We start from the raw sequence: 26,405 nt of genomic DNA, 5'->3' as shown, positions 1-26,405 counted from the left end.
TGGACATGTTCGCATGGGTGGCTGTGTACACATGTGTGGTTGTTGTTGTTGTCACAATGCTATTATTTTCCCGTCAAATTTCGGCAAGTTTTTCTATGCCTAGCTAAGTGCTAAAAATATTAATAATGTAATATCGCAGAAGCCAGCCATGTCCCATAGAGTAGGAAATGGGTGTATGAGCGTACTAAAGAATAATTTTATTGCATTGTTGAATATTGTTATACCTATTCCGTGTGCAATTTGTTTTGTGATTAATTTTGGTGACAAATGCACAAAATTTGTTCGTTTGGCTTTATTTATTACCGGAATTTCTATATGATTCCATAATTGTGTATTCACACAATTAGGGGAATGTACGTGCAAATGCAGATGGGTCGTAATAGTATTGGTCGAGAACTGACATTAAAAGCATTAACGCCGAAAGGCCTAGCCTTAACACATTTTTAAACAGATTCTTTCAAACACTCAGTGCGGAAAACAAGTCAAATTGCTTAAGTCGGGAGCGCCAGACTTTCAATTACCACAATCACAATATATGTGATTAGTATACAGAGCAAGGATATATCCATGCACAGCCGCAAATGATAATTCTAAGCATATATGTTATAGGCTTTGATACCTTTTTTTGGGCAAAAAGAGAGAAGTTATAGTCTTATGGTGGATGGTTTTTGTAAACCCAAAAGTCAGGGATGAAACATGAAAAACTATTAGCACTTTCAAATTTTAAGAGGATTAAGTTCGTAGAAGGACGGCATAGTTTTAAGGGTATACGAGTGAAAATAGGGGTGGTAGTCGCAGCCTATGTCACATCTGGTCGGGCCGATCGCCAAACTTAAACAAAAACTGAGAACAGCCTCGTCGGCATTGCTGAAATTCAACTAATTTGCGGACACCCAAACAAAAAGAGGAAATTAACCACAGCAACGCAAATAAACAAAAATAAAAAAAGTGAAAATATGACCGAGTGTCAGTGGAGGGTGGTCGAGAGCAGCTGTTTACATTGCAAAAAGCATTCGAGTGCAGCGCAAACAACATCAAGCAACAACAACCGGCAACAGACAGACAACGCACAGATTGGACATGCAACACTGGCGGCTAGGACTTTCGGCGGCACGCATACCAGGCGACCTCGGAGAGGTATGTTTAATACTATCAGCACCGTTGTCGGCTAGTTCCCTTAAGCCCTCGACTACCCTCTGGTGCCTGTACTGTTGTTTTCAATTCAATTCAATTGTTTTGCCTTTTTGTCCGGCAATCACAGCACGGCATGTTTATTTGCAGCTTGTTTATTTGTTTGCCTGTTTGTAGTTCTTCTTCCCATTGTTTTCCCTGCGCCCACTCTTTCAATGGTTTCCCATTTTTAACGCCCCGTGACTTCCTGGATACCCATCCCGACACACCTATGCGGCGACGAGCAAGTAAATTCAAACTGACACATAATCCGCTTGGCCTCCTGTAAGTGCATCTGAGTGCATCAATAGATACCTTAGTTAGTTTTAATCAGATGGCACCAAAAATTGAAATGTTTAAATGGCGACAAATCCTCCAGCCAATATATGTGGCCCAACTTTACTTGTGGTATACAGTATACTTAGTATACTTCTTAGGGCGAAATAGAAGTTGGTGCGTATTCGCTTCAAATTTTCACTTGTCGATAAAGCCGCTACTGATATTAATTTTGGGTAAGTGAAATAATAAAAGCAAGCTGCCAGGCCAATCGTGATTTTTGTATCTTGAAAATTGTGACGACCCGCGCATTCTATTCCTATATATATGCAAATTTTTCAAAAACCAACACATTTGGTCATCATAAAAAGTCCACCATTTTTTCTGATTAAGTCAAAGTCCCCGCTGGTAGCACAGCAACGCAGCTATATCAAAAAGCGGCACAGGAGCAGAAAGGTTGAAAAATTTTTAAATTAAATTTATGACGGCTTTTGTATCCTACGTTCATATTTTGCATGTCGCTGCTTATGCCCACCAAGCATTATTGTTGTTTTTAATCCGGACCTCTAGACTATCCAGTATCATCATCCCCATAATAACTGCAAGCCTGTGAAGAGTTTCCTTCTGTTTTCCTTTATTGCTGAACAACAACAATAAAATGCTGACGAACCGTACGAAGTCTTCATGGCGACGGTTCTTATCAGGTAGACCCACGGTAGGTTGCTTCTCCGAATCTGTTTGATTTTAATTACACGCGCGTCTGGTTGCTGGTCATGCTCCACTATTTTGACTCTCAGTTGCTGTTTCATGCATGTGCAAAACAATCTTTTTGTTGTTTTCAAGGTTCGGAAGCAAGAGCCCACAAACGCAATGCTGTGGTTGAATGCAACGAAATGTTGGAACGAACATGTTGCAGGCACACTTCGGGATGTTCGAATTAAAATTTCCCCTTGGCACTTAAATATTCGGAGTGAAGTTGTTGGCAAAACGCATTAGAGATAACTTGTGAAGAAAGTTTAAATAGAGAGCACATATCCATAGCTATGATTACCCTGTTAACTGATACTCGATGATTTACATGTTATATATTCAAAGCTATACAAAGTGCTAATTAATTAATTTTTACAATAATATGTTATAATCTGAAAAATACTATAAACTGAAACAAAAACAAGTAAGAGGTTCTAGTCGGGAGCTCCCGACTAGGGGATTCCCTGAACCCTCTTCGTCCAACACCAAATGCAAATATATGTATATACTATTCAAGAAGCTACATGTCAAGTTTGCTGACTCTAGCTCTTATTATTTACCAAAATTGCCCAAAAAACAGGATTTCGATATAGATTTTAATCGATTACTTGGAAACGGGGCAAGTAATCGATTATCGGTAGATCGACTCGGCTATTGATGCTGATCAAGAATATATATACTTTATGGGGTCGGAGATGCTTCTTTCTGCCTGTTACATACATTTGCATTTTGCACAAATACAATATACCCTTTTTACCCATTTTATATGGGTTCAGGGTATATAAATATGTATTTTTTTTTAATTCAATAGATTTACGACGATCGCCAAAAATTACCCTAATGCCCCTTTACTGAAGGTTTTGCACGGCAAGCCTCAAGCCTGCCTTTAAATTCGCCGTATCCTTAAGTTTACTCACCGAACTTTGTCCTTACGACAAATGAGAACGCAATCGACTTCATGCTGTTCTCGCTCAACGACTCTAGTTGCGAGAAACAACCACGACTTACTACGACCTCACACGAAGCATTACCGACAGTCAGCCGAGCAAATAACGGTAATCGGCAGCACGCGCTCAGCAAAAAGCGTTTAGTTGAAAGTGAACTCTGACATAAGGTTGACACGTTCCGCGCGCGTACGCGATTTCGTTCCCTGCTGCTCAAAAGATAGATAGAGTTATAGATTCAGATATTGACCCAAGAGTGAATCAGTTTCGCTGTGTTGTCGCTTATGCATGTGCGTACTTAAGCTGCCAAGAAGGTAGACTTAATTGGCTAATTAACTCGAACAAGCCTTGAATTACTCGCATAAAACACAAAAAGTTGATTAAAATCAAATAACTGTCATCCATAAAAGGTGTATAAAAAGTGAAAAACTTATACGAATGTGTACCGAAATGTTGTCATAGATTGGGCCTCCTTACAATAAGGTAATAAATTTTCAGATATAAAAGCGAACTCTGGTAATACTAGCGAAATATATGATATATACTTAGCAAAACGATTACTGAAGCCGGTGGACAATAGCGCCACTTACCGTGGAACTCGTCCAAACGGGAGCTACTTGTAAAATACGTCTGCCCAAGACACTGAATATCACATTAAGGAGATAAACGTGTACGTGCTAAAGAGACAAAACCAGCCAACCAGCTCAACGGCTGGCAGACTGGCAGCCTACAAGTGTTTACATTTTACATTTTATGAGATAATACCCGACACCATAAACAGAAATAAAAAAAAAAAAATAACAAAACGCAAATATAATACGGGGTTGGGTTGCAAACCGCCAAAGACGCAGGAAGTTGAATATCTCGCTACATTTACGGCTGCCAAAGAAATACTCCGACAATAACACGAGCAATAAAAGGCTAACGTCTTGGGCAAAAGGCTCAGTCGCAGCCGCACTCGCATTGCCAACCACAAACTTAGCCAACAGCCGGTGCAAAATAAGTAAAGTAACAAAACCAATTTTCATTGTTTTGCGGTGGCTTGAGGCGCTTTCACCAACTACGCAGGCAAATGCCAAGGCGCCGAAATGCGGAAAACCAAAGAGTAAAGCAAAATTTCCATCAAGACGCCAAAACCCACAAGAAGACCGGCAAGAAATTGTGCAAATGCCAACATGAAATAAGGCAAAACTGAGCTGACTGCGAGATGAGAAATAAACACATGCGCCGACGTGCGAAGAAGAAAACAAGCAATGGGCGAAATATATTCTTGAATAGATATACAACAAAGGATGTTGTCGGAAAATAGCCCAAATATTTGGTGCGCTGCCTCTAATAACGCCAACACATAGAATTGACACACAACCTATTTCCCGACATGCAGAAAGATATTTCTATTTTGCCTTTGTTATAGCAATAAATGTCTCCTGGAATTTGCAGATAGAGGAAATTAAAGCAAAAGTCTTGAGAAGACGCATAATAATCCTTAATTATTATGAGAAGCTTCAAGCCCAGCCGTATTCCACTATGTGATGCATAAATTAGTCGTTAGCAGCTGTTGATTAGCAACTTTGCGCTTATCCCAATTTCGTTAGCCAAAATGAATGGTATTCTTAGGTAAGCCTAAGAGAGCCTAAGCCACACACACGCGCACTATCTGTCGCTTAATGCAATTGATTTGTGTTCACTAATTTGGTTACACGAGTCAATTATCTTACTGTGAGAAGATATAGCTATAGCATAACAACGAAGCACAACGAACATCTAACAAGGCAGCCTGACAACCACCATGGCCGAAATTGCCAGTTTTAATTCCATTAACACAATCGTACGCAGTAGTCCCAATCTAAGGCGCTAGAGTTTGTTTCATACCATTGGCTTGTCTTAACCTCAATTTTTTTGTTTTCCACACATTGGCACAAAAATTGATTGATAATCAATTGAGAGGATTTTCTTACGCCTAAAGCTTTTCTTTTCTCTATACACAGTCCTTTGTCTGTCTGTGGTTTAGACTTGTGCAGAATACTTGTTCAGGGCGGCAGCGAAAACGTATTGCTCTGTTGCAGTAGTGCGTACGTGGTCACGGCACAAGTTGTTCTCTGCTCCGGTTCTCGGGATGTTTTTGGGGCAGGATGTTCCTGTTGCGCCCCAGTTTTTTTTCGTACTGCGTTAAACGATTTAAGTAATTTATAAACGCCTTTAGCAAGCAAAACTAAGGAAGAGCAGCAACAACTTTATTGGATTCTTTTTTTTTTTTTATTTGTTTTACTAACACTTTTTTTATCGCCTGCTTAAGCTGCCTTTTACTATCTGCCTTGTAATTGTTTGGCTTTGTTAGCTGCCAAGAGCTTCATTTGTGTTAATTTAATGCGATTAGACAGTTAACTAGCGGCACAAGCCAGACCATTAAATGTCTTCGATTTCGATTGTAGCATACATACTACTATAGAGAAACTTGTTCTTTGCAACACTTTTAATATATTTTCTTGTTCAAATAGAACTCATCAACCGGGACATATTACATTCTTCCTTTTTATTGGGGTATGCGAATATCTTTAAACGCATTTCACTAACAACTCGATAATTGTGACAATTTAGAAGAAGAACAAATGTATGTATGTATGTACCCACTAGAGATGCAATATATGTGGCCTTACTCTGTTCTAATTTTGGTTTCCTTACTGTGCAGCTGTAGTTATTATACAATTTTTAATTAAATTTTATACTGACTTTTGAATGTCTCCTCGAATATTTGTGTGTTCAGCTCCCGCTTCAGACTTTATACTCTGAGTCTTATTTCTCAGCTATTTCTAGAAAAAGACAGTTGCCGGCTGCCACTGCCAAGTAACCTTCAGCACGTTTTTTCGTCCCACTCTTTGCTGTCATTTTTAAAATATTTGTAAAAGCTCAACGGCCTGTCACTGAATATTTACCCGCTGGAGCTTGTATACCCAAAATAATTTGCCTACAAAGATGAAATACTTTAATATATTATTGCCACATGCTGCAATACCACATTCATTCTGCAACTGCTGGTTTCTGAAATGTTTACAAACAGCACCAGAAAATTGTTATTCTTAACGTCACAAGTTATTTCTATTAGGATTATTTCTATAATTATTAACTTGTTTGCAAGTATGACCCATGGATAGCGAACAAACATGGATATAAGCGCGACTGTACAAATTTATATTCACCCAAGAACCTCTGCTTATGCCGATTTTACCCCCGAAGCTGTGATGGATTTCACCGAACACCATTTTCACGCGCAGTTTAAAGCAATTTTCAGGGTTTTATTCAAGTTTCTACTAATTATACGAGTTTTTTCTTCCGACAGCTTCTGCGCTCTACCCCAGCAAGTTACAATGTTTACTCGCGCAAAACTTTGCTCGTAAAGCATATTACAAATCCTTGCAAGGGTTTCACTTACCGACTAGCTGACAGATTGGCAGGAGATATTTTGACAACATCATATTTATCCAGGCCTTTTTGCGTCACGAACCGTTTTGTCTTCTTTAAGTTGTTGTGACTGGAAGCATATAAATGAAAGACCTATTCGTTCGCTACTTTGCAACAAAAAATTCAATTTTGGTGCTTTAAGACGTTTCCGCTGTTTTCGTCTAACAATTTACCAAAAAACATCTCTATGTAAATTATTTAGAAAAATATACAATTTTGTTTTGGGACTATATTGTTCCTTTTTTGCTGCATACATTTTTGCGCAACTTTTGTCAGCTTCAAAGCCAGCTTTTATTTATTAAATTTTCCTGTTCAGCTTTTGTTGTGGATTCTATTGTTGCAGGAAGTCGTCAAGAAATAGTTGAGTTTGCATTTAAATTATTTTTTAAACCACATTTCCCACGATATTTTAGGTTACTTTTTATAGGGTAACAAGTAACCTTAACGGGGACTACTCGACCTTTTTGCTGCTATTGTTAACGTAGAAAGGCTTGTAATAAAATCAAGAACACAATGCGAATGAGTCGCCCTCAAATGTGCACCTATATTTTATAGTCATTTCTTCTTTTCAGTTTTTTTTTTTTTTTTAAATAATATCAAATTTTGATAAACATTTGTGGATAAGAAGTTTCCGTATTTCTGATGGAAATTAACACTCTGTTTTTCTTTAAGTGCAAATTATTGACCTACTTACTTATTTATGACAGGTTCCTTGTGCAAAATAAGTTACACAGAAAAGCTTTTTCTATATATACATTTAATTTAATCAAAGCATAGATGATGACAAATGTACGATAACCTAGTATCCGAAAACAAAAATAGAAGTGAATTGCAAGCGTTGCGTAATGTGCCTATGACTTAAAAAACGGTGATAATAAAATATCCTATTTGAAATTAAACCTGTGAGCACAGTTAAATTTGAATTTAGGTATCAATACCGTGAGTTGGGGGATTTTTGAGGGCGATTATATTTACAAGCAATTTCCACTTTTAATTGCTAAAACTGTCAGAAAAATTCTCTATAATTTCTTAAGCGAAAAGAATTATTCAATAAGAATTGAAGAGCTTATCATCAATATATACGGCCACATGGCTGAAGCATATATTATATCTAAGATTGTCGATTAGAACAACTATGGTAGCTTAACGTAGCTGAACAATGAGTATTCTTTCTAGTATACTTTATTTAATTCCAAGTATATTTATTACAATTTTTCGTATTTTGAATGTAATTTAAATTACAATTGTAATTAGATTTCTTTTTAATATCTGCCTGACTTCTAGTGAAAAAAGCTTTTTCACGAGCATTGAGCAGAATTGAAATTAGCTTCTACTTATATTCCAAGCAAACCAAATATACTAGGATATTTAATTCCCCTGTGTGCGTGTCGCGTCGTACTCAGGTCTATGTATGTGCTTTACCCAGCCTTATAGTTCCAGTTCAAGGCTCGACTAAGGGCATCTGTGCTGTGGAACTCTGTTGTATAGTGTGTCGTGTTTATTAATTTGCAAAATTAGCGCTTTACGATTTGTTAATTAAAATTCTGTCGGTGCCAGCAATGCCAGCCAAGCGCCCACGCTGCTGACTTTAATAGTGCTCATTAGTTTATTGAAGTGCGTGTGAGCTGCTTCGAATGCATTTGCACAACGATTTGGGAAGATGCTTATTATACCCTGAACCCATTAAAAATGAGTAAAAAGGGTATATTGTATTTGTGCAAAATCTAAATGTATGTAACATAAAGTATATATATTCTTGATCAGCATCAATAGCCAAGTCGATCTAGCCATGTCCGTCTGTCTGTCTGTCCGTCCGTCCGGATATTAGAACCTATTAGAGGTAGATAAATTTTTGAAATTTTAGATGTAGGTCCTTCTAGTGCCTGCGCAGATCGAGTTTGTTTCCGATAATCGATAACTTGCCCCGTTTCCAAGTAATCGATAAAAATCTATATCGAAATCCTGTTTTTTGGGCAATTTTGGTAAATAATAAGAGCTAGAGTCAGCAAACTTGACATGTAGCTTCTTGAATAGTATATATATTTGCATTTGGTGTTGGAAGAAGAGGGTTCAGGGTATCCCCTAGTCGGGACTCCCGACTAGAACCTCTTACTTGTTACAGTAAAGTCTGAGGGGCCTGATAAAGGAGCATATTCGTAATTTCATTAGCAATGTTTTTTCTGCCATGTGTTGTTACAAATGCACCGAAAATCAGTCGGTGATGTCGAAATATTCAACTAGGCCATTATCAGCGCCGGCAGGCAGAATATTACAATTTTATTTACCGATGCACCAATAAAACAGATGACCATTGGCACCAAAGCGCACATTGGCTAGCAGCCGATCAATACACAAGCAGGCGACAAAACTCGAACAGCTTTTTGGCACAAAATCAAAAGCAATACAATCATTAAGATTTACGGATATAATTTGTACGCACTCAAGCGTCATTAGGGCCTAGAAGAGTAAACAAAGACAGAATGAAAAAGTCAGCCGAAATGTATATAAGTGAAACTTTTCCAATCGACCGCCGCAAATAGCACAAAACACGCATAAATGTATTTTACGAAAGGCCTGTGGATAAAAAAAACTTATAATTGAATATTAAGACACTTTGCCGTTTAATGCGGTAATTATAGTTAATAGCACCAAGGAAGTAAACGGTCTGAGAGATCCACTGCGACAAGCAACAAGGGCCAACATCGAAAGAAATTTGAAAAGAAAATCTTTAGTGTGGCCAAAAGCATGCATTGTGAGAGGCACAAGGGCCCTTTCACGTGTCTGGTGCCTTGCCCCTGCGGGTAAAGCATTTAGCTAGCGCCTAAGCAGGAAAGCAACAGCTTTTGTGCCGCCATAGACACATGCATAAACACACAAACACATGCAGTTTATGAAAACTACTACAACAAAGGAGAACAGGAAAAGCGTTTAGCAAGTGGTGCTGACAGCCAGGACAAAGTCTGTGGCTGAAAGTTTTCTCCGCTTAGCCGAAGGAACTGGATTCATCACGTTGAATGCGAGCTGTATGTATAAGCAAGGCTGCCGCAGGCTGGGGCTAAAAAGTGCTGAACACAAATCCTTTTGCCCAGCTGACATTCACTGCAATTGAAATTTCAATTAATTACCGTGTGAAACTCAAAAACACATAAAAAACTTCTAATTGGCCATTTTCTTCAAGTGGCCCTCGGATGGTACAAATTTGGTAGTATTGATATGTAAAGGAAAAGTAGCTCATCTACAGGTTGTCCGTCAATCTAAACAGTGACTTTGCATAAACAACTTGTCAACTGTCACAATACATCGTGTGCTTTAATCTTAAACTGTCGCTGAAAACAAGAGGTGAACATTGTTACCTGTCTGGGTACGACAGCTACCGGCGCTCAGTCAATTTGCGCTGTCAAGTGAGACAGGCCAGCGGTTATTGTGCAGTCGGCTAACAAGCCTTGTAAGTTACCGGCCGGAATTAGTTAATTTTTCTAATTTCTATACGTAGGGTATCACAGAAATTTGTTCACTAAAATTAATTAGTATGTTAACGTTAAGGCTAACAGAAAAAAGAAGAATGATGGTTGAATGTATTGACTAGACTGTCTTAGATTAAGACACCTGTCTAGCGCTGGCATTATGATAATTAACCAAAAAAATTAAATTCTTATTTGACCTTGATTAAAAGACCGACATTTCATTTAATGAGATACCGTTTACGCTCCGTTTGTTCATAGTCTCAAACACATAATAGGACTTGATTATAAAAAGAAGCACCTTACTTAGTCATCTAGTCAACAGAAGACATTAGTTGGAGCCCTGCAAAATCAATGTGATACTTCTTTTAACCTATTGTCAATTTAGATTCGAGCAACATAGTCCTGAAAATCAATATTTCACATAACATTTTCTGACCGCCGTTCTTATGGTAACACAAGAAGACTTCTTGGTAAGATTCAATTCAATTTCGATTCGATTTTCGATTTTGCTTTGTAAGTATGTACCGGGTCATGCATATTTTCATGCCTTACCTGTAAAAGAAAAAAGATAGGAAAAAGTACTAGAATTGTGCTACTTCAGAAGAAGCCTTTCCCTTCAATGCCTTATCAGTATTTGTGCTGCGTAACGTTTTGTGGCATAAAGATTTATTTTCAATATTAAAGAAAGTGGTAAATTATTTCGCGTACGAAAATATGCGTTTTTTCATTAGCGTTTTTTCCGTACAGCTGGTTAGTTTCAGTATGTTTTCTTCACTTTGCGTTCGTTAACAATATTTACTTCAATATTTACCTTTTACAAGTGTCAAGCAAAGTCACAAATTCATGTAACTTTCGTGTTGTTGAACTTTTTCAAAATCCTGACTGTCATTTTCACTTTCTAAAATAACTTTTTTCATTTTATAAATTTATTATAATGACTTCAATTGTTGTTTTTATGTTAGCAATTATTTCGCTGTCATTTTGTTTGATTTATGGATTTAGTTGTATTCGATATTTGGTCGCAAGGCTAGATTTTATATTTGAGCAGTGCCATATTTAAATAAAACCTTATATGCATATAGGTAAATTAAATTATTAAATTATATTCAAAAGATTATTAATAGATTGATATTGAAAATAGCTGTACGACTTAATGTAAAAGGTACCGAAGCGCTCGCCACGGTGTACACACAGACAACATTCACGTTGTTGTTTTTGCAATCGTGTTTATTTCCGCTTAAGGCATCACTGAACGTTTATGACGTTGACATCAAATAAGCGCGTTGGCAACAAGCATAGGGGCAGGTAACAATGGGGGCAAACTCAAGTGCTATTCATAGAAGAATATTGTGAACAGCTCAAAAAGCAACGCAAGCAGAAATTGCATCCCGTGGCGGTAAGGGATAATTCATTTCGGCATAAAAAATAAAGCAGTAATTGCTAAGTGAATCCATAGCCCCAGGCTTGTATACCAATACATACTTCAACTACATAGGTGCCACGCCGGCAAGGACCAGCGCACTGTACATAAAAGATGAATTATGTTTGCTTCAGCAAAAATGCATAGGATTAGCCGACTGGTTTCGAGCAAGCAAGGCGCAGGCAAAATACGTTTCTAAAGCTAACATCAACCATCATATATATACTTAATATGGTGAAGGTATTTTTTCATATTTCATATATCGATCCATTGGTAGGTGACCAGTCGCTGGCGGGCAGTCTAGCTGCCTTATCCTTCTAACTTGCTGCCAGACATAAGGAGGAAAGGCAAATATTTTATTATATTTATGTCTATGTCGCACCGCTCAGGAAAATCCGCGAGTGAACTTGAGAACTTGATATGCACTGCATTCATCGCTTTTGAAACATGGAGACTGACAACAAACTTTTTAGACGCAGATGTACTTAGGTTGAAGTGGAGTATGCATCTGTGGGACACAGAGACTGCAGATAACCTGCAGCCCGCAAGCACTTGAAGAACTGTTGCAGTGAACTTGTGCCACTCTTTTGGAAAATTTTAATAATCTTTTATCGAGATCTTTTGTAAAAAAGTTCTTTAGCCGATAAATGTTTCAACAAGACCAACATATTAGGCCTCTGCGTCAGCATATGCAAGCGTGTGTGCCAACTCCGCACATTGTTGGAGTGTCAGTACCCCTTGACTTGGCGAAGTTTTTAAAAGGCATAGCTTGAACTTTGAACTAAGCTCTTGTATGCGTCGTTTTTTTCTGCTAGCTCTTGAAGTATGTATAATTTCAATATTAAAATAGTGCACAGGCAACATTTCGTCCTCAATCTGATTTTAACAAATTTAGCGGACTGAGTAATGGCCTTCATCATACAGAATTACGCTGTGAATACATGTTTTCTGTTCGCCAGGGGTTAGGCTTGCATATTTGAGTAAGGTCGTTGCTGATGCATGGGCTACTGGCTTGATTAAACTGCCAACCAATTCTGCTTAAAGCGTTTGCAGCAGAGCATGAAATGAGCTCTGCTGGTTGGTTGTCGTCTTTAGCAGACTTTTAAACATGGTTTTGCTAATTTTAATTATGCACTTCGCAGCTCGCTCAGTTGCAAGGCATCCTATAAAACAACCGCGGTGGATTAAAAAATAAAAATCAGCTGTTTGAATCGAATCTGCACCAGGCTCTTGCGAATACCGAAGCTGCTCAGCAGTGTTTGTTGTTTTGCTGCTCAGTTTCTACGGCACTTGTTTGACATTTGTTTGTCTAGTTTACAATGCAATTAACCCATTTTAAAGTTTCGCTTGTCGACCACAGAAACTAACTGACAAAGACGTGGCTTCTCCTTTCCGTTGCTCTTGTTTCGTTTTTATTCACGTCCCACTGGCGCTCAGCGCCTGCTGACAGAAAATCAGTTTAACAGTGAAACCAGCTAAAACTAATTGCGCATGCAACTTGTAGCTTGAAATTATTCGGCAAAGGGCAATTTATACGTCCAACAGCCACAGCTACAAAGAGCCCGCCGGACACAGTTTTCTGAAAGCGAAAGTCGCAATTAGTTAAGGTTAGATATCAAATGAATAGCCCAAAAATAAGGAACGGTGAAGTCTCACGAAAAAATGACTGCGGAGAAACGAAGACAAGTCAACAGCGAAATACAACACCAAATTATTTAGAGAACATTTTTTCCAAGCTAAGGAGAAAGCAGAATTTTACTTAAAAATAAGCGACGCTCTGCAATAAATCTGGAGGCCGAGCACCCATAAAATTGATAACCACGGCCAGCAACAACATCAACTAATGCTGGACTAGCCAAGGTGGCTGCAAAAATGACAATGGACAATGGCTATGGCGTCGACAGTTTGCCCTCTTCTACCGTTTCGTTGCCGGTCTGTTTATTTATGACTCTTTACCGCCTACATGATAAGAGCTTTTTGGTTGTATAGGCCAAAGCATATAAAACTCTTATCTTTCTGTTCACTCCACTTCTGCAAAATACTTGGAATAATTTTGAGTAATTACATGGCCAGCGAATAAATGGTACACCACCTACGAAGCTTCAAGTCGATTGTGTAGCGTACAAAATGGATACAAAAATTTTATTGCTCCTCCAGGACATGCGGCGAAGCAACGGGCAGGCACTAGGGTGCACTGCGTAGGGTCTTCCTGATACCAAGCCGTCGAACAAGCACTGGCTGCCCATGGCAATAATGAATACGATAGATAATTATACATGGCGTACTCTCAAACACGCATACAACGTCAGAAGCGCAGTGACTTTAATGGGTTTCGTGCTCGCCCTTGTGGCTGAACCGAATGGACGAGTGTAAGAATGAACTAGTCGCGTTCCCCGACTGCTTTTTCCTCACGGAAGTAGTATCGGCTGCATGGGCTTATCTAAATTTATAACTTTATTTTTATGAGCAGCCGCGTCTTGCCTCCAACAAAAAAAAAACAAGTAAGAGGTTCTAGTCGGGAGCTCCCGACTAGGGGATACCCTGAACCCTCTTCTTCCAACATCAAATGCATATATATATTCTATTTTAGAAGCTATATGTCAAGTTTGATGACTCTAGCTCTTATTATTTACCAAAATTGCCCAAAAAACAGGATATCGATATCGATTGCTTGGAAACGGAGTAAGTTATCGATTATCGGAAACAAACTCGATCTGCGCGGGAACTAGGAGCATCTACATCTAAAATTTCAAGTCTCTAGCTCTTATAGGTTCTGAGATCCTTGCGTTCATACATACGGACAGACGGACAAACGGACAGACAGACAGACAGAAAGACAGACATGGCTAGATCGACTCGGCTATTGGTGCTGATCAAGAATATATGGGGTCGGAGATGCTTCCTTCTGCCTGTTACATACATTTGGATTTTGCACAAATACAATATACCCTTATACCCATTTTTAATGGGTTCAGGGTTATACCCATTTTTAATGGGTTCAGGGTATAAAAAATTGTATAGCTATAAAGCACTTTTTCTGGCCTCTTTGGCACTTGAGTTTTGCCCTGCATGGAAGTGATAATGAAATAATTTGAACTTTTCAGCTTAGTTGTTTTTCTTTGGCACACCCTCAGGCCGCACATGCACTGTCCAGCTCGGTCCTTCTGCTGGCCTATTACGAAAAACAAACTCATTAAATTATACAAAACTTCGCCTTTAAATATGACAGCGGGTAGATCATAATAGAAGCGTGCTAAGAGGGGCCCAAGTGTACATGTGTGCACATGCAAGAGTATGTCCTTAAGAGCAATTCGTTATTTGGCTATGAGCTTTAGCGTTGAAGTTTAGTTTACTTTGGCCCCCCGTCTCCGTCAGGCACTTTAAAGCTTTCCTCGTTAATTTCGTAAAATATGGGATTTTCGAACTTGTTGAGAACTTCTTAAATGCGCATATATTAAATTTGTAAATTTAGTAAAATTGTGGTAAAATTTTCAGTGTCAACTCTTTGCCTGAGCTGAGCACTGAGAACTGAACAAAAGTTTATAACCTCTGAATTAATGGACAAAATCATTTATATATTACCTGTATTACCTATATAATTTACTAATAACATTTTAAAATTTACACTCTCTTTTGTTTAAAAAGCGTCAAGGACAATTAAACGTTGGGCGCTTAATAGAACACACAATAAAATCTGTCAAAGGCAAAGTGAACGTATGCAATACAGAAAACGCATGTGGTTCAGTGCCTAGTTGCTAATTAGTTGGAAAAGCAAAGAGCGCTTTTGAAAAAAACATAAAATAAAACTAAAATTGAGCAAAAAGGAATGATGCGTGCCAGAAGCGCTGGAATTTAATGCAAAGTATGTAAGCTTCTAATAAATTAAAACTTAAAGAGGACACGAAATAGCGCATTGTATTTCACATACCATATCAATTACGGGAAACATCTCGCGCCGCACAAGAGACCACTTCAACCAATTTTAAAAGAGGGGTGCGTATACGTAGCACGGGATAAAACAATGAAAATAATTTCGGGTAGCATACGCCACGGGAGCGGTGCGACTTCCTCAGCGTGCAGTCGACCCCGCAACCAAGTGCCGCTGAAAATGAAGTGTCCCATTTTGATTGTAATTAGCCTAGGATGTCTGCTTTCCGCCCTCTGCTACGCCGATGCCACCACTTCAAATCGAGGTAAGTGATTCGCAGTTAGTTGCGAGTAATTTCAGACCAAGTTGTAGGTACAATATATATATATTTACAAATATATATACATATATATATATATATTGCCCAGCCGGCGAACAAAGGCAGCTCTAAGCCACTAAAAGCATGAGCCCGCAGGCATTTTAGTGTTTTTCAATGGGAAGGGAACTGATGGGTACTCTGCGCCTGAGCTTATGCATTTAACCTGTACCAGTACATTCACATGTTTATATCTATAATATTTCTCCCTCCTCATTTTGTGTACCCTATACCTTTAAAGTGAGTAATTAAAGGAAGGATTAAAGGTACTGGAAAAATAATGATTGAATATTTTATTTCCCCAAGCCACTGTTGGCTGGAAATTTCGTGATCATCGGACATGCATTAACGTTATATTTATACCCTGAACCCATTAAAAATGGGTATAAGGGTATATTGTATTTGTGCAAAATCCAAATGTAACAGGCAGAAGGAAGCATCTTCGACCCCATAAAGTATATATATTCTTGATCAGCACCAATAGCCGAGTCGATCTAGCCATGTCCGTCTGTCTGTCCGTCCGTCCGTATGTATGAACGCAAGGATCTCAGAACCTATAAGAGCTAGAGACTTGAAATTATAGATATAGATGCTCCTAGTTCCCGCGTAGATCGAGTTTGTTTCCGATAATCGATAACTTACTCCGTTTCCAAGCAATTGATCAAAATCGATATCGATTTTTTGATATCCTGTTTCGATATCCTGTTTTTTGGGCAATTTTGGTAAATAATAAGAGCTAGAGTCACCAAACTTGACATATAACTTCTAAAATATAATATATATATGCATTTGATGTTGGAAGAAGAGGGTTCAGGGTATCCCCTAGTCGGGAGCTCCCGACTAGAAGCTCTTACTTATTTTTTGTTTGAAAAGGGTAATTTAAGTATTCTGATACTGGGTATTTCCTAGTTAAGCTTTTTCGACAAGAGGCATTACTACTTGTTTTATTTGCCGCATCAACCTAAGTAGCATTTATAATTTTACATAAAAGCAAATACTTTGCAAAACGCGCTTGGTACAACAATCCCGACCCTATTTAAATGCCAATGTAACGCTGTATAAATCCGGTCGCCGAGGACCTTCAGCACGTTGCAGTGTTTAACGTTAAGCCCTAATCGCCTAACCCGGACCACAACGCTGCAATTGCGTGAGCACGAAAAATTAAAAGTTCTCTGAAGCAAACAGACTACAGATGCTGCGTTTATCTGATAGTTAATCCGAAGCACATGCTGTTGTTGCTGCTGGCTGGCGCCCTATAATATCTTTACAAAGAGTGCACAAATTCAAGCATCGCAGATATGGATGCAGATACGTATATACGCAGAGAGGGAGACCAACAAATGTCCAAAAAATTTGCCTGCCAGATGCGTCTTCCCAGTCCCAAGCCGGAACGAACAGCTGCCTAAATGCGATGAACTTTCAATTTGAAAGTTTCTACAGGCAGGCCGGCGGGCGAATTGTAAATTTCGGATCTGTGGCCAAGAGCAACGAGGTAACAGGGTACATTGCACAAATAGTTGGCTTATCTTGGCGCAAGTTTATCTTGGGCAGAGCGCAATTCATTGTTTGCTATCGAGCGTCGACTTTGCTTTTCTTCTATTAGGCAATGAAAAACAAGAAATAAATTGAAAGATCAGGTGTGTCGTTGGACTTTGATCGACTTAAAGCATTAAATCTGTGCAGCGCTTGGAATGGAATCACATGCACAGCTAACCTACCTATAAAAACAAATTCACATGCCAGGCCAATATTTTTCCTTGGCAACTTTTACAAACCAACCAATCGATAAATTTAAGAGCCCAACATTTGTCTCCATTATCGCAAAAATCCAAGGCAAACGCGCACAAAAAATGTGAAAACTGCGAAGCGCATAAAAGGGCCATCGATGCGTGGCGCACCGTGGAATTGCCAACGTTTCTGTCGACCTGGAGGCGGGGCGTGTGTGTAACAATGGCACTGAAAAGGCGTGTACACTGAGAAAAAAACGAAAGCAACAAAGCACACAACAATAACAGCATTACAGACGCACAAAGTGAGCAGCAGTTAAGGTATATCACAGGTGGGAATGTGCTTTTGTCACTGATCATAAATTTTTGAACTAGCTTTGTGAGTGTCATACCCATTCCCGCTGCGTTGCTTTTTTCGGTGCTTTTGTTTTGGATGCAAAGGACAAGGTAATAAAACGTAGCTATTGACATCGACATATAGAAGGACGTACGATTCACAACCAGCCAAGCAAAGGACGGACGTATGCCCGTAGCAAATTGGCGGCATCGCCTTGGGTGGGCGTACTGCGTCCTTGACAAATGTTTATTGAGTAGCCAAAACCATTAGCTGAAAACTTTTTATAGCACAACAGTCCGGCACTATAAGAGAATCGTGCAACATGAACTTTGTTTGACCCATTTTACAAGTGATATCGTCCTGTGACAAAAACAGCAGCTGTCGCCTACTGAAAAAAGTGTTGCACTACACAACCCATTCGGTTGTTCTTAAAGGAAGCACATTAACTCACATCGAGTCACATTTTATAAACTGACTACAGTTTTTCATAAATGTACTCTAATAGCGTAAATAAAACAGCATCAAGAACACACGAAACATAGCCAGGAAACGCGTTCCACCCGAAGGCTTTCTTTTGCACCAACAACAAATACACATACGTTTATCCCCGCTCCCTGCGCCGTATATCTGCATATCTGGCAGTTTTGTTTGGCATTTTTAGTGATTTCACTTAAATTTTCATAACAAAACATGAAGAGTGCGTGCATGCAGCTCGGCTAAGCTGAGCACGATGTACAACACTATATGAGATTGAATAGAAGTCGAGGCAGAGGGTAAAGCAGCATGTTCTAGCTGTCATACACACACACATATATATATTTTTAACAGATTTTTTTACAGATTTCTTCACAGCGGAGTGCTGCGAAAACCGCATTTTATATGTTTTGCTTTGTAGAATTTTTCATAGGTTTAGTTTTGCCGTACGCACGCCCATCTAGCGTACAGACATTACAATCCCAACACACATTCCACACACACTCACTACAAACATGTTAGCATAGCAACGAGCGCATAGACCAGATCCAGATTCAGATCCAGGCAACAACAAGGGACCGGGCAAACTGCATGACATGTTGTACGTGTTTGTATGCAGTCGCCTCGCTACCGACATCGCTGCTACCTCTGCCAACACCGACGCCGCCGCCGACGCCTTCTTGCCATCTGTTCGCGCGCTCATCTGTCCAACTGTTGGATCCGCCCCGCTGTGGTTGTAGTATTATATTTGCGAATCCCTATGGGTATGTTGGCAGCAATAAATTTTCATCAGTCCTCCTCTGTGCAACGAACGGCAAAGCTATTTTTCCTACTTCACGCCGGCCGCGCCTCATCTCCATTAACTACAACACCGCCCAGCACTCTGGCTGACTAGGCTGCCTTGCTGGGTCTGCTGCTGGGTAGCAAATCTCGGGCTCAGCTGGCAAGTTTTGTTGGCTGTGTTGTGGTTTTTTCGAATACGTTTTGATTGTTTGTCATATTTTTACGAAATCGTTTCTATTACTGCCTTTTTGTTTCTTTGGTTTGCTCTTATGGCTGTCACCCTAAAAGGGGACATAGCTTTATAGAACAACCAACATAAGGCGAATTTACGTGTGTCCTTCGCTTGGCTTTAACGGAATAAGGCCATTGATTTGAAATTCCGTGTAACTATGTACACTTTTACCATATCTCTCTGTTTGTATTAACGCATTCGTATATACAAATGCAATGGCGCAATCAAAAAGGAAAGAAAAATTATAATAAAATATCCGCGAGGAAATAGAAATAAATATCTTATTACCAGGGGATTTACTTTGACAGCGCTAGAATGATTGATAAACAGAGCTGAGACTGGACTCTCATTTACGCAAACTAATATTAACACCGCCTGTTGATGGGTGATAACTTAATCGACAAGAAAAATAAGGTATGCTGAAAAGAAATATATTTTCAAGAAAAATCTACTATCTATTTTACTAATCAAAGCAAATATTCAAATACATTGTATATAAAGAGTTGATTAGAAAATCAGATGCGATTGCGAAAAACACAGTCAAAATCTTAGTAATTTAAAAGCAATTACTAATTTCAGTTAACTTATTACACTTGGCAGTTGCATTGCTAAGTGCGACAGGGAATATGGCGAGCGCAAAAAAACACCAACATCAAAATAACATGATGAAGGCAATACATTTATAAGAAAGCTCTACTCGAGTAACTCAAATCCGGAAATACCGTGTAGGTAGGCAACATTTTAGGTCAACAATCAGAGTTGAACACACAAAAGCTTAAAAAATTAAATTATAGAAACCAGATAATTAAATTTATTTCTTCAATGCCTCGAAAGAGGCTGCCACACAAATAGGCACTAGTACTAAAAGAATTGGTTTATTTACATGGAATGTTTGCGGCACGTCACGAAAGCTTCCTGTTGAATTTCCCTTCATTTCCTGCCGAAAGAGATTATTATTTTCATTCAGTGAACCATGATTACCGGCAGACACACACAGAAAATGGCTCGGTAAGACACGTTCGCATTGCCAGTATATTTGCTTTCGGCCCGCTGTTTACTTCTATATATATGTATGTGTCATTAACGCATCATTTGTAGAACAGAACTCAAGGTTGTAGACTTGGTGTTTGGCGAATCCCACCCAACACCTGACCATATCCTTGAAGCAGTTCACGGCCTTCTCACGCCATATGCCTTGTGTAACTGAATCGACATCGCCATGGCCATCATCGTAGTCGTCTCGTATATTTGCATACTTCCAGCGAACGGCAAAATGATTACCATTATTATTTTTGTTGTTTGCTGTGGCCATAAACGTCGGCATTATGGTTATTACACTACCAGCGGCCCTTTACATTGCCGACGAACTGTACCCGAGTCCAAGCGCAATCCAACAGCGAGCATGCTAGATGGAAATGGCCGCCAACAGTCATGCGGTTATAGCTTATTTGTGTAAATGAGCTGCAGCCTGTTTATTGTCATATTCCGCAGCTGCGAAGAAAATGCAAATGATGGTCTTTAGCCAAAAATTCTGCACAGCAACAAGGTCATGCAAGACGCTTGCGCAGACAAGGTCGTGGCTGACCCTTTGAGAGTGTCCAGAATGGCCGTCTAACACAAGATTCGGTAAATAGCCTTTCAATTTGTGCAAAAGCAGTTAAAATCATTATCACGCGTTCAGGTAACGCATTACCAGAAAGTCAAATAAAATCTCAACCATTGCTTGTTTCAGAAAAACAATGTATATAAATACCTTCCAGAACGTAAAACGTCATAGTTTGTCGTCATAGTTGTCATTGTTGGTCGCCGTGGCCAATGCCACTCGCATATATTCCACGGCAGGTAATGCTGCCGACGCTTTGCATAGGTCAATTGGGCGAGAGTAATGCTTCTCATTTAGCGGTCATTACCATATCAAGCGTTGGACAGAGGTATATGGTGGTCGCAAACTTCAACACGTGGCCATGTTAGTGTTTATTGCTCAGATGAATACTGACTTTCGAAGTGTGCAAACGCTGACGCCTATTTTGAAAATTCGAACAGGAACGAACGAAAGGAAAGCCAGAATCCTGTGACAGTGTGGGAGTTGAAATGGCGCCTAACGTTGTAGCTTATCTATTTTATATGCTGCGAGATCTGTACGAACTGCACAAAGATCCACGCGTAGCACATTTACCGCTCACTGGCAATTTGTGGAGTGTGGCTTTCGTTATCGTCGTTTATTTGGCATTTGTACTATATTTTGGGCCCAAATGGATGGAAAAGCGGCGACCCTTTGAGCTGAAACTTGTGATGCAGCTATACAACGTTATTCAGGTTGTGGCAAATTCAATCATATTTGTCTACGGGATTACCTACACCTTATTCCAACCTGAGTTCAGCTTTATCTGCCAGCCTGTCGAACATCTCAATAGAACGCCGCAAATGATGCACTTGCTGTATGCCTCTTATGGCTACTATATTCTCAAATATCTAGATCTCCTAGATACTGTAAGTGACACAAGGCCATTTAAAGCAGAACGTCTCTGAATTATCTAACTCACAATTTATTTCAGGTCTTCATAGTATTGCGCAAGAAGAACTCCCAGGTGAGCTTTCTACATGTATATCACCACGCTGGCATGGTCTTCGGTGTTTCGATCTTTATGACCTTCTTAGCGGGCTCTCATTGCACTATGCTTGGCTTGATCAACCTCCTGGTGCACTCTGTAATGTACGCCTACTACTTTGCCACCTCACTGGGGGCATTGAAACAGATGCTATGGTGGAAGCGGCATATCACGCAGCTGCAGCTGGTTCAGTTCGGCTACTTATCACTGCACTTTTTACTTGTGATCGTTCGCAATCCTTGTCAATTTCCTGTCTTCATCGCGTTTATCGGCTTTATTCAGAACGTCTTCATGTTTGCACTATTCTTCGACTTCTATTACAAAACCTACGTACGCAAAGCTCGCAAGCAACGGCTACAAGAAACGCCAACGGACGGAGTAACTGGGGCAAATATAAAAGCGAAACTAAGTTGAGTTACACAACAAGAAGTAGAAGCTTATGATTTAAGTTCTTTGTGTATGTAAATTGTGAAATATGAATAAACATTTCGACTGACCTTGCCAAACACTAAGCTGACATTGTTCTTGTATTAGTCATCAGCTCTCGATTTTCTAGGTATATTATACTTAGATATTGAGTCGATATACACAACAATTCGAACCACATTTCACCATAGTAAACATGGATGCATACTTGTACAGTTCATGTATAAGTTGTTTTTCTGCTGTGTTTGATTGTTCTGCTTTAGGTTTGTTCGTGCCTTTATCAAATACATTAAAACTTTTCTAATAATAAAGTTCAAGCAGAAACCAAGCGTAAATATTGAGAACGGAAGCTCAAAAGATATGTTCTGATGTTGTGCAAAAACCAGCGACAATGTGACTAGCATATTTAACAGCATCTATAGGGTACATGATCATAAAATCGTTTTTATACCCTGAACCCATTAAAAATGGGTATAAGGGTATATTGTATTTGTGCAAAATACAAATGTATGTAACAGGCAGAAGGAAGCATCTCCGACCCCATAAAGTATATATATTCTTGATCAGCACCAATAGCCGAGTCGATCTAGCCATGTCCGTCTGTCTGTCCGTCCGTCCGTCCGTCCGTCCGTCCGTCCGTATGTATGAACGCAAGGATCTCAGAACCTATAAAAGCTAGAGACTTGAAATTATAGATGTAGATGCTACTAGTTCCCGCGCAGATCGAGTTTGTTTCCGATAATCGATAACTTACTCCGTTTACAAGCAATCGATAAAAATCGATATCGATATCCTGTTTTTTGGGCAATTTTGGTAAATAATAAGAGCTAGAGTCACCAAACTTGACATATAGCTTCTAAAATAGAATATATATATGCAGTTGATGTTGGAAGAAGAGGGTTCAGGGTATCCCCTAGTCGGGAGCTCCCGACTAGAACCTCTTACTTGTTACAAAATGTGTTTGTTGCAATTCAAATTAAATGATGTTATAATCGATTTATTTGACATTATACATTTTATATTTAATAGTTTTAGTTTCGTTGCTTCATTAGTAATCCTTTTTCGGGCGATTTCATCGCTAAACCCTCGTTTTCACAATTTTCGCGGCTGTAACTTAGTTTAATAAAGATAATATCGTTACTACTGAATATGTTTTTATCTTTACAACTCAACGGTAAGGTTTTACTATTTTCTCTTATAAGTGTGCGATTCACTTTTTCCATTTGTTATTGATAATTTTAAACTTTCTTTAAATGTGTGTACTCATCGGTCGATTTACAAGCCAGCTAAACTCACTCCTACGCAACTTTGTTAATTTGTACGTACATGAAATCGTAATTAAGTGCAATTTGAAATCTGTGACAAGCCACGCACGTACAAGCATCGTACAGCAGCTAAATAATTTACAAATAAATCAAAGTAATTAACTTCCCGCCGCGGTTTGTAGCGTCATGCAACAGGTCACGGGGTCAGTCGGTAGGGTCGAATACAGCTAAAGAAACTGACACGCACACGTTAAAACTTATCTCTATACAATAATTGGCACAGGCATGAAACGGCCAGGTGCGATCAAGTCAAAGCTACTTTTGTGTTGGTCGAATAATCCAACCCAATTAGTATTGAGGTTGGGCTGAACACACATAAAACCAAACAAGTATACAAATCAAACGACTGAACATTAATAATGTACCATCGACTAATGCACTGCTAATGCCAGACGAGTTGACACCCTCACAGATACCCTGACTGTTGTGAATGCTCAGCGACTTTTTGTTTGACTTTGACAAAGTTTCAACCTGCCAAGCGACGAAGCAACTTCCGCCACTTATTGGTTGCGCACTTGGCTAGAGACGAGTAGTCCATACTTCATTGAACTTTGAACAAGTCACCCACCACTGCCCGGCTGCCTGGTCGCACTCGCCTTCAGTTTTTCTATACTGCAGGATAAAGTTTTTTAGAGCGCCACACGACACACCCCGCCTTCATAAATCAATACAGTTTAATTTTTGTGCGTCGTTTCATTCCATTTGGCAACTCGTTTCAAGTGCTTCTATAGTGTAACTAACCTCGCAAGGAGATTTCAATTGCCTTCAGAAGGACTCTACTAACTTTGCGCATAGCCATCAGACTGAGTAATAATACTATGAATTAAGAGAATTAAGTGTGGCTCCAAGCTCTTAGCAATAGTTTCGCAATAACTGAATCATAAAACTTATAACTCTTAAAGATATTGTGAGTTGTCAGAATGACAAAAAATGATTAGTAGCAGCATTTGGATTCGTTTTATTTGCTGACATCTTGTGTTTATTTTTATTAAAGCGAAACTTTAACTACGTCAATAACATTAGCACATTCTTTTCCTAAAAGAAACATAAGCGTACATCGTATATTGTACTTAAACTTTAATAGTAACGACAAAGAAAGGCTATCTACAGCACGCCGCATATCTTATACCCTTGCAGACCCAACCTTTTCTTAATGCATATAGTGCTTTGCCCGTATCTAAGAAGCACAGGGAAAATAGTTAATGCCGAGTTTGGTCAAGATATCTTGATAAACAAAAAAGGTTTTTAATCAAAAACCTAGTATTCGACCGATCGTTCCTATGGCAGCTATATGATATAGTGGTCCGATCCAGCTGGTTTTGACATATGAAACAGAAAGAGGGACTTCTGCAAAGTTTCATAAAGATAGCTTTAAAACTGAGGGACTAGTTCGCATAGAAACAGACAGACGGACATGGCTATATCGACTCGGCTGTTGATACTGATCAAGAATATATATACTTGATGGGGTCGGAGATGTCTCTTTCTATGCGTTACAAATTCACGACAAAATTATAATACCCTCTGCAAGGGTATAAAAAGTAAGATACCTGTGTATGCTATTGGCATTCGTTATTCTGACTAACAAAATGCCAGATCGTATGATAAATCTTACAACCTTCATAAAATAACCAAGAATTAAATTCGAAAAATAAAATGTAAATGCTCAGAACCACAAATATTTTTCTGCAAAGTGCAAGTGTAATAAATTTTGTAAACGGCGGATGCTGCAGCTGCAACCAGAAACTAAAGCAAGCAACAACCGGAGCATGGTATCGGCGACACTCTTTCATACAGTGCACCCATTGCTTAAATTCACTGGGTCTAGGCCACCAACTACCCGAAAATGTCAATGTGCTTCACATAGTGCTTGGTCAAAGCAACGCAAAAATTTTTGCCGCACGTTCACACACAAAATGCAGTAAACATAAACTAAAAGCTGACTGCCTGCCACACCAACAAGTAGCAGACCACACCCGCAACAACCAAGCTGCAGCCGCGCCTCCAACAGAAAACAGTTGGTGCTAATAACTTAGTTTTTTGTAAGCCACGCGACTGTGGGCAAGTTCAAAACTTTCAAACCAGAGCCTGGCGCACTCTTCGTTTCAGACCAAGAGTTATGCGAGTTTTTTCTTTTATTTGTCTTCTGAAACTTTAGTAAATTTCGATTCAACCAAAATATAAATTAAAAACTAAATCAAAAGGTAAGCACTATGCAGTTGAGAGCTGCCGACTGTGGCATACTCTGTTCCATTTTATTATGTGACTCTAGATTTTTGGATTTTGTTAATTTGCGGGGGAGATGCATGAAGTACAAGATCGAATTTTCTATAAGCGGCCCCACAGTGTCAGACAGCTTTGTTTTTTTTTAGAGTCTTTATTATAAAGCCATACTTGACAACCAACTACTCAACTCGAGTAACCACTAATGGTAACCAAGTGTTACTTCCAGGTCATACAGTGGAAAGGTTTGAGAACGGTTTGACCCGCCGGCTTCCGGTCTTTTAATTTATTTTTTTACGTAATTTATTTTTTAATAATTCACACGCCCGCGCGAAAATTTGGACAGAAAATTAAAAACACGGGACAGAACGGAGAAATTGGGAGGGACAGAGGGGAAAGTAAAGGGATTGCTCTGACAGCCCTACTAATTGCTTTGTTTTACTCGTGACTCTAATTAAAAAATGTACTTTACGACTTTGCCACGCCGCTGCTGTCAAGCAGGAGACGCTGTTGTAATGACAGACACCCGGACGACCGGAAGA

General features: G+C 39.3%; 3 protein-coding genes across 6 annotated transcripts in view; 2 read left to right on the top strand and 1 right to left on the bottom strand.

The window, feature by feature from the left end:
* The window catches only part of Nha2 (Na[+]/H[+] hydrogen antiporter 2), a 235,415-nt gene that overhangs the window by 155,216 nt on the left and 53,794 nt on the right, over positions 1–26,405 (bottom strand). The gene's annotated exons all lie outside the window — the stretch shown is intronic.
* Positions 3,288–26,405, top strand: part of klg (klingon) — a 45,260-nt gene continuing 22,142 nt past the window's right edge. Inside the window, exons 1-2 of the mRNA XM_032433461.2 lie at positions 3,288–3,623; positions 15,129–15,676. Of these exons, the coding sequence (XP_032289352.1) occupies positions 15,505–15,676 (172 nt within the window). The 5' untranslated portion in view covers positions 3,288–3,623; positions 15,129–15,504. The remainder of the gene's footprint in view (positions 3,624–15,128; positions 15,677–26,405) is intronic.
* Positions 21,079–22,401, top strand: LOC6635162 (very long chain fatty acid elongase F). Its single transcript, XM_002058328.4, has 2 exons — positions 21,079–21,770; positions 21,836–22,401. Exons 1-2 carry the CDS (start codon positions 21,372–21,374, stop codon positions 22,301–22,303), a joined length of 867 nt encoding a protein of 288 aa, XP_002058364.2. The 5' UTR covers positions 21,079–21,371; the 3' UTR covers positions 22,304–22,401.

The sequence above is a fragment of the Drosophila virilis genome, chromosome 2, assembly GCF_030788295.1.
Source record: "Drosophila virilis strain 15010-1051.87 chromosome 2, Dvir_AGI_RSII-ME, whole genome shotgun sequence".
Lineage (NCBI taxonomy): Eukaryota > Metazoa > Arthropoda > Insecta > Diptera > Drosophilidae > Drosophila > Drosophila virilis.
Note: the sequence above shows the minus strand (reverse complement) of the source record. Positions and strands in the feature narration are given on the sequence as shown.

Excerpts from the sequence above, each read along its gene's own strand:
- LOC6635162 (XM_002058328.4), top strand. The coding sequence starts at position 21,372 with ATGGCGCCTAACGTTGTAGCTTATCTATTTTATATGCTGCGAGATCTG. Across the intron at positions 21,771-21,835 it reads ATCTAGATCTCCTAGATACT|GTCTTCATAGTATTGCGCAA; the intron begins GTAAGTGACACA and ends AATTTATTTCAG.